At 47.2% G+C, this 9,031-nt stretch overlaps 1 protein-coding gene across 1 annotated transcript in view; it reads left to right on the top strand.

Annotated features, from left to right (window-relative positions):
- The window catches only part of ITM2C (integral membrane protein 2C), an 8,344-nt gene extending 5,687 nt beyond the window's left edge, over positions 1-2,657 (top strand). Inside the window, exons 4-5 of the mRNA XM_009577660.1 lie at positions 882-1,032; positions 2,314-2,657. Of these exons, the coding sequence (XP_009575955.1) occupies positions 882-1,032; positions 2,314-2,405 (243 nt within the window). The 3' untranslated portion in view covers positions 2,406-2,657. The remainder of the gene's footprint in view (positions 1-881; positions 1,033-2,313) is intronic.
- Positions 2,658-9,031: the final 6,374 nt, after the last annotated feature.

The following is a 9,031-nucleotide window of genomic DNA, read 5'->3' as shown; positions in this document are numbered from 1 at the left end:
CGAGAGAAACGCCCTGCCTCTGTCCTGGGGTGCTCCCAGGTTCCCCATTTTCTCTCTCCCCGTTTTTTCTAGCCCCTGGTGGCTTTCTGCCATGTCTCCCCACCAGGCACCCCACTCATCACCCTGGACTTCATAGTGGCCTCCACCCCAGCAGCAGGGAGCTCGTGTGAGCTGCTTTGCCTCAGCTCGGTCCCTGACGTGAGCTGCCTTCCTGCGCTGCCCCGGAGTCGCTGGACGATGTCCCTGGGGTGACAGAAGTGTGGCGAGAGCTCGCTTTCCCCTGAGTGCCCACTGCTACCGTGCAGAGCGGTGTTTCTAAATGTGGTGCCCATGGCCCATCTCTAGTCCCTGTTCCTGTGGGCTATAAGGGCAGGAGATGATTGTGGCTATGCTGAATGGACCGAGGAGGAGGGGGAAATGTGGAAAACTCAGGAAACTGTTGGAATCTGAGCAGGGTTGGCATTTTTTGGTTTTGCCTTTTGAAGTAAATGTAAAATGCACATTTTCACTGGAGTTCCTGGCATTTTGGTTGAGCCTTGATCCCTCTCCAGATGGGTTTGCTGTGCTCTCAGAGTTACAGCTTACACGCCCTCCTTTAAAACTGGGGTTAGTTTATAACAGGGTTGATCCTACTGGCTTCATCCCCTATGTGAACATTCAATTTTTGGATCTAATGCATTTTTTGTGTCCTGTGCATGGGACAGTTTACTGCAAGGACAAGAAAGTATGTCAACTGGCCTCGGTAAGTGGAGCTTGAGCCCTCAAACAGTTAGTTTTCCACGGTTTGACTGTCCTTCACGCTCTGTGTGAGACAGTTCTGTTCGAGGAGGAGATCACGGCACTGTTTGTGCTTTATTTTGGTGGAAACTGTGTCATTTCAGAAGGGAACATACCTGCCTCAGACATACATAATCCAGGAGGAGATGATCGCGACTGAGCATGTCAGTGACATGGAGCAGCTCGGCTCCTTCATCTACCGCCTCTGCAGCGGCAAGGAGACCTACAGGCTGAAGCGGAGGAGTGCGAGGAGACGTAAGAGCCTTGCTGTGTTCGACTGTCCTAACTCATTTTCCCCCCGCATCACAGTCATCATTTCTGCTGTTACAGCCATGCTGGCCTCTTCGTGGCCAGAGGGGAGCTTTTGCTGCGGGTGTAAGCACAGAGGAGATCTTTTGAGGTGTTTCCCATCTAATTCATCTAAACCCAAATCTGGGATGATGCTGCTGCACATGGGTGCTGTGTTTCTATCGCTGCATCTATCAGCCTGATAGAAACATTGAGAAAATGTTTGCAGGAGCTAGCAATTTATTTACACATGGGCTCCTGGGGCTCAACTAATAGCAGTGATGTTGGGAACTGTTTGGAAAATTTCCCTGATGGAGACACCCGCTTCAGTGGCAGCTGTTCAGGGTAGATTAGATCTGCAAACTGCCTTTAATTGATTAAGTTCCTAATAATACGGAAAAGTTCTGAAGAGGGAACATTGGACTACCTTAAGATGGTTTCATGAAAATCAACAATATGTATCTTATATACAAATGGTAACATTGCTGCAAAAAACTCCTTAATTTCAGTATTCGTATTTATTTGGTTTTAGATACTGGTGTACTTAAAGGCTTACTTGGAGCATGAACCTATAGTCAGTTTGGGTTTGGATCTCTGGGGAGGCTGCAGGGTGCTGAGAGCGTTCGGGTGGGGAAGTCACCGTGGCTGTAGTTCGTGGTTGCTTTCCCAACAGAAGCTGCACAGTGTGCCCGGGGCTGCCGGCACGCTGGCTGCTGCTCTCATGGAGCCCTGGCACGATCCTTCTTGTCAGCAGGGCACCACCGGGTTTGCCGTAAGAGGGGAGTAGCTGCCTGGCAGAGCTGCCCAGAGTTGAGATCCTGCAGTTTAAGGGCATGGGAAGCATTACTTTTTTCCCAGAGAGGCTGAGGCCTTAGCGGGATCAGTGCATGCAGGGATAAAGACAGCCAGAGGGGTGGCGATTTTAAGCCCTCCTTGGCTGCATTCAGAGCTATGCTCTGTCCCAGCCTGTGACTTCTGCTGGTTTCGTGAGGCTTTCTGTCAGCTGAAACCAGCTGTTCCCATGAGGGTCCCCCAGCTCATGGCAGCTCTTACTGCAGGACCATGGCCTAGAGAATATGGCTATTCTTCCAAAGACCAGGTTACGCTGCTTTTCACATGGGCTGTGTTGTTCCTGCATTTCAGTGTTCAGCAGTTGCACCCCATCTGCTTTCCTTCCCCCACTTGCTGCAGCTCTTGTAGATTATTATTTGTTGAATTTCCTCTCTCCTCTCTTTCAATCACTTCTAGGTATCAGTCGACGAGAGGCTGGAAACTGTCATCGTATTCGTCACTTTGAAAACACTTTTGTGGTCGAAACTGTTATCTGCAAAAAGTCATGAAGCCACTCTCCAGATGTAACCTTCCTTGGCTTTGCTTGCACACACATGCACACGCATGCTCTCAGCCCTCTCTTTAGACATGGTAATCTGTCTTTTTTTATTCCCTCCCCTGCTTGTGCAGCTCTAACCTCTTGGGTCCGTTGTGGCCTCACAGTGGATTCTCTTCTCTCCCTGCTACCTACCTGAGACATTTGCTGGGCTTAAATTTACACAGTGGTCAAAGATAACATGGGAGTAGATGCAGCTTCTTCCACACCACAGGAATCTCCTTTGGGAGCAGGTTTTGGGTAGAAGGGATGGCTGAGAAACAGGAGTGCTGGAAATAGGTGCTCTTTTCCTGGCTGAGCGATTTCAGGCTGGTACAGTGCTTTGAGGCTACCTTGGCACCAGGACAGAAGGTGTGTGTACAAGAGGAGGGTTACCATTTTGATGCTGGTGTAATAACCAGAAATATGCAACCAGGTACACTTAGGAAAAGGATAGCTACAGGCTACAGACAGGGTGATTCAGAAAGCTCAGCAGAGGGAGGGTTTCTGCCCAAACCATGCTGTGATGGTCCCAGTTTGCTGTGTGCTGTCTCCCTGAAGATCAGATTTTCAAACACTGAAAGCGACAAATATGTTGTTTTTATGACTGGCTCCTGGACTCACCCCTCACCACGTCTCCTCCTCAGTGTGACCCAGTGAGCAATGCAGGGTATCCTAATGCTCAGGGTGGGCGAGAGGCCAAGGTGGGCTGGGAATGACACGAGTGACACAACATGTCCCTGCGCCCCGTCCACAAAGCAGAGGGTGAAGTGCAAGGCTGTGTAGCCTTTTCTCTAACACACAGTTGCATCTGCTGTGGATCCTGGGCAGATCTGCCGTCACTTTACCCAAGTAAATAAAGAGGTGAATCTTTGATGCAAGGTGCCAAAGCTCCACTGATGTCCCATCTCCAGGCCGTGGCTGCGGGTGGAGCTGAGTGGTTTACCCCAGCCCTGTGTCTGTCCTGGCCAGCTCTGCTTGCCTGGAAAGATGAGTTATGTTCACACGGGTCTTTCCTCCTGAGTTGTCGAGATCCCATCTGTGTGCGGATGGGGTGCCGTGCCTACATACAAAGTGGTGTCAGCAGCAGAACTGGTAGTTACTGGCAAGTGCAGAAGCAGAATTTTGATTTTTTTTTAACAGAGTGTGTATTCTTGTATAATTCCTCTGATGAAAGCTGTTTTGATAGTAATTACTGTGTATCACAGCCGTGTATCACATTATCTTTAGGCACCATTGTAGTACAGCTATTGATACAAGGCAAGATTCAGCTGATCGATATACTGCAGAGAAATTGTGTGAACAAAACTGCATTTCTATTGATCATCAGACAGAAGAATTGCAGAGTAATTAAATATTCTTCCCTCTGTTCCATAAATATAGTTCAAACTAATTAGATTCTTGAAATGCAGGCAGTTTTTTGGCTTGAAAGAATGGGGTGAGTTTCAACTTGGCACATTCTTGTTAATTGGTTTCCAGCAAATCTGGACTTGTTCACCATCTGTTGAAATGAGCTTGTTGTTTTAGAAGGGGAAGGATAACGTAAATGCAAGTACAATCATTAACTCAGCAGAACGAAAAAAAGTGAATATATTTTAGAATAAAACTTTTAAGTAATAATACTGTGAGTTAATTATGTGAAAACAAAACAGGATCTCAAAATGGTCATGTAATGTAATAGGAGTTAGTATGTCCTTAGGGGCTGAGAATTTTTTTTTTTGTATAACCATAGTCAACTATAAACATTAAGTTTTAACAGGTAGAGGAGGACACTTTGGTTTCATTCTGCTTTAAGCTTGATGTAAAACGAAGAATTATGTGCACTTCATACAGGTTGGTAAGGAAAGTTTCCCACTGACAGAGGGGTATTTGCTTTTCTAGCATTGTGTTTTTTCCAGTGATAACTTGCCACTAGCCCTAACCTTTTATCGTGGAGTGGATGACAAGAAGGCTCAGAGAATTGGTTCGCTTAATGGAAATACTGCAAACTGGTAAATTTAAGCCCTGCATTTCTCTTCATTTCTAGGAACCTAAGCCTGCACTCAGGTGAGCATACAGACCTTTTTCCCCTTCCTTCTGATTCTGCATGAATTAACTGGTCATTGAATATGCTAACTCTGTGCAATCCCGCAGCTGTAAGGGCAAACCTCGGTTCTTTAAGATGAACGAACGTGGTCATTGTTTCATAGGATGAGAATGCAGTTGTCTAGAAAGAAAACATGAGATGCTTTGTATATTTTGTCTGGTAGGACTCTTACTTCTTAGGAAAAATCCGTGGGATAATAAAATCTTTTACCTCTGATATATAAAGCGTCTGTTTGTTCGGAATGAAAAGCATATGCCCTCCACAAAGCTGTGGCTCGTGGGAGGCAGCAGCCAGATCGCCCCGGAGGGGCCAGCCCGGTGGCATCTTGGAGCTGGGCAGTGGGAGGATGCTGCAGTGCGGAGGCGCTTCCCCATGGCGATGGGAGAGCTGCGTGGGGCCGTGGCTGAGCCCCCCGGTGTCGGAGCCTGCCTGTGCCTGCAGGCGCTGAGGGGCTTTTCCCCTGTCCCTGTGCTTCCCTGGGAGACCCAAGGGCAGCCCATGGTGGAGAAGTCACTGCCAAACTGAGGTCTGTGAAGCAGCAAGATACTTCTGCTGCTTGGGTGGCTTGTGGGTGTCTGACCTTCACGCTCAGCCTTGCTTCTCCAGCTGCCTGACTTCTACGTAGAAATTTGTCTGTTTGCGTGTGGCCTAAGCCTGCTGTTGCCTTCTGGCCAGCTCTGCAGGGCAGGCCTTCGGAGGGCTGCCTTCCTCTCCTCGCTGCATGCAGCGATGTGGGTCCTTAGTGTTCTTCTGAGCCTTCTCTCCCCCTCTTTCATCCTTCTTGTAGGGAAGCATCAGAATATTGTTCCTGAACTTGACTGTTCCTCTTCGTTAGTGTTCTTCTGAGCCTTCTCTCCCCCTCTTTCATCCTTCTTGTAGGGAAGCATCAGAATATTGTTCCTGAACTTGACTGTTCCTCTTTCCAAAATTAGTCAATTGGTGAGGAAGTTCACGTTTTGTTCGTTACAGTCATTTTTGCTGCATTTTGCATTTACCTCTTCAGTATCTGGATGCTTTTTCCATTATTGGGGTTCTGCAGAAGAGATCTGCATCTTATGGTAATTGTGTTTGCCAAAGCCTCTTCTCGCGGGCTGGCCCAGCCAGCTCTGCCTGACGGCCCTCTCCTTCCATCGGCACTTGGCTGAAGAAGCAACTCTGCATCATCCCATGGGGAACCTGACTCCTTCAGACATTTTCACCTTTTGAAGGCTGAAATGCTGATATTAAGAACACGATTGATGCATTTCAGTAAATCTAGTTACCTTTAAACATAGCCACCTCAAGACTTGTCCAGTGCGAAGAAAACCAGCTTGTACTGTGAAATTTTGCATTTTCTTTTGAACGTTCAGTTCTTCATTTCTTGAGGTTGTGTTAATTGCCCCTTGCTCTTAGGAGACTTGAAATAAGTCAGTTCTACTTCCTAATCTCGCTCACACTCTGGCAGAAGGCTGCTTGATTTGATTGAACAGTGGCACATATAAAAGCTTGGCAACAAAGCCTGCTTTGGGAGGACTGTGTGGCAGAGATGTGGTTGAAACCCTAAGGTATGGGTCACTGTGACAGCAGCTAGCACCTAGTATAATTTACCTTTTATTTTTAGTACTTGCATATTGCAGTATGGCTCAGGGGTTGTTATTTAGCTTTGCCAGGCAGTGCTAGTAAGTCAAAGTTTTGGTTTAACTGTAGGAGCATCCTCTTCCAGACTCTGGTGGATTTTTGAGGGGAGGGACCTCGATGTCTCTTCTAAAATGTAAATGAGCTCTTGATTTGTCACAAGACTTCTACAGCTACATTCACAGTCCAGTCTCATCCCACGAAATGCAGCCCATTGGGTTTCCTGCAGACTTGGGATGAGGAATGTTTTGGCCGCGATGGACCACATAGGCTCCAGCAAGGAGGCTGAAGGACCTGTTTTTTCACCAGTGTGATGGGGAGCCCATTTGTGGTGGGGGAGTGACTGCATCTGGTTGATGTGTCACGCAGGCTTCTGGGCAGGTGGCAGGAGGGCTGCTAGGTCCCTCGGGAAGGGGCAGCCGAGCGTGGGCAGTGGGCACATTTGTGCACTGCCAGCCTGCTGATGCCAGGAGGCACGGGAAGCTCTGTGCTCGCAGACATCCCACGCAGCAGCTCTGCCGGGGGTTGGCTGCCCACTGCCAGCATGCTGTGGGGTGGCTGGTCCACAGGGTGTCCTGGGTGTCTGAAGGGCCGTGCTGCCCGCACTGGCTTGGTACGGGCAGCAGGAAGCTGCTCTCCACAAATTGCCTTTTGGTTTTGGGGATCAAGAGGGGTTGTTGGGCCACTTTTACGCTGTGAAGAATGAAAATATCTGTCAAGTGTTACCCTGTGAAATGGCTCTCTGATGCACCTATCTGAAAATTGAGCAGTCCCCATTTTATTGTGGTTTATAAGGCTTTCAGTTGTCCTTACTGGGCATCAACTACAGCCCATTTAGCTCAAAATGAACAGCTGTCTGATACATTATGTTGATGCCAAGCTAATGAAAGCCTGTTCTCACTCTTACACATGCTTTCATATGTGCCTTAGGATGTACAAGTTGTTCCCGAGCATTTTGCTGCCATCGTTCTGATTTTCACCAAGGACATTATAAAAGTAAGTATTGTGGATGCTGTCACAGCTTCCCAGAGAAAAAAAGCTATATAATTTACCAAAAATAGCTTCCCAAGTTAGTCTCCCAGGTCTCAGGAAAATGCCAGTTTCTCGTCCTTTTGTAAGTCCAGTTCCTGATGGTGGCATTCATGTCCCAGTGAAATCAATGAGGTGCTGCAGGTCCATTGGAGGGAATGTTTTCTGGATTAAATGAACAGAAAGCAGAGTTTGGAGGGAGAGAGTCACTAACAAATACAGGTTGAGCTTTAGTGAATATTTTCAGCTGAAAAAAAAAAATAGCATAAAAAGGTAGGTGGAAGTACCTAAACTTCCTGATGTTAAGCTGAAGCATTTGTTTTAATATTTTAGTAACTAAGTTCTTGTTTCTTGTTTTGAAACAATTTTTATCTAAAAATGCTGAATTAAAATGGTCAAGTAACATGGGAATAAACCAAACACTTTGTTTCTTTGTTTAAAAAAAACATTTGTTGACCAAAATGTCAACAAAACATTACTTCTTTCTTTTTGTGCTGGAAAAACCTGAGATAACCTAATTTTTGTTCGATCTGAATCTTCCACCCCCCACCCCCCTCTCAATTTGCTTCATACCTCAACAGGAAAAGTCCCTTATTTTCTATCCAGTATCCAGCCTTACTGCCAGCAGGGCCCGATGCGACTGAAAAGGGAACTGGAGCTTGGAGTGACATTTGGACCATCCAACTTGTCATACTGAAATCAGGAGCCTTTGCTTCCTAGAGAGTAAGGACATCTCTAGAGGATGATCGTCAGTGCTCAGTTTAAGAGTTTCTGCATACCTTAGTCCCCTAAGTTAGACAATATGAACACCCTTGTGTGTCAGGTATTTTTAAAAACTGGTATTTTTTAAAACAAGACTGACTTTAGGATGGGGTGATACTGGCCGTTGCTTTTCCTGGCTGCTATGTACATGGCCCCTTGCACGTAGGACACTTCTGCTTCTCTGCATGAGGACCAGACCTGCTTGCTCTGAATTGCTCCGCTTGCAGGTGAGGAGGTAAGTGCTGAGCAGAATTACCAGTTGGGTGTCCCTGAATGCTGGCTTGTGGCTGTTGCTTTCACAGTTTCTGTTGTATTAAAGAAAAATCTCTTGATTTAGGTTGGAGCTGCCTCCACAGCAGCTTCAGCTGATCACTAAGTGACCTTCCCCATCCCCATAGTCTCCTTTCGTATAGTCCCTTTTCCCTGGGGCCCTCACAGCTCCCAGGTGGATCTTGGGGGGCAGAGCTCTCCCCAGCAAGGTGGCATGGGGCAGTGCCCCATCGCAGAGGATGGTCCCCAAGAGGTGTCTCCTGACAAAACACCTGCAGACGGAGTGGTGCAGCACAGCCCGGAGCCTCAGCCCCTGCCCTCAGCCTCTCCGTGACTGGGCTGTGGCTAATGGCCTGCTGGAGGCAACAGGAGGACACTGCAGAGATGATAGAACATGCGAGGCAGCCTTGCCGCTGCTTACACACCTCTTCTGTAGGCAGGTCACGTCAGAGGGCGGGCTGGAGCCGAGTGCGTGAGGCAGGCAGGAAGAGCACATGGTGCAGGCACTGCTCGACGGTTCCCAGCACTTCAACTCCTTCACTCTTGCTAAAATCTTAAAAGAAATGGGTGGGTTGAAGAATCAAGAATCAGATGTTTCCTGAAGTTGGCTGAGAATATTTGCTCTGGGAATATTATTATTCATAGTGAATGTGGAATGTGTTTGTGCCAGCTCTAATTAACCATTCTCGCTAGCACAAAGATGTTCTCCAGTGGGAGCCAGGACGTTACTCTATTCATTTGGATTAATTAATGTGAAAAGGCTGAGTATGTAATTTCATACTTGAACTTTTAGATCTGTATTTGAATTGAATTGAAATAATGTTATGCAATGATTGAAA

The sequence above is a fragment of the Fulmarus glacialis genome, unplaced genomic scaffold, assembly GCF_000690835.1.
Source record: "Fulmarus glacialis isolate BGI_N327 unplaced genomic scaffold, ASM69083v1 scaffold38395, whole genome shotgun sequence".
NCBI lineage: Eukaryota > Metazoa > Chordata > Aves > Procellariiformes > Procellariidae > Fulmarus > Fulmarus glacialis.
Note: the sequence above shows the minus strand (reverse complement) of the source record. Positions and strands in the feature narration are given on the sequence as shown.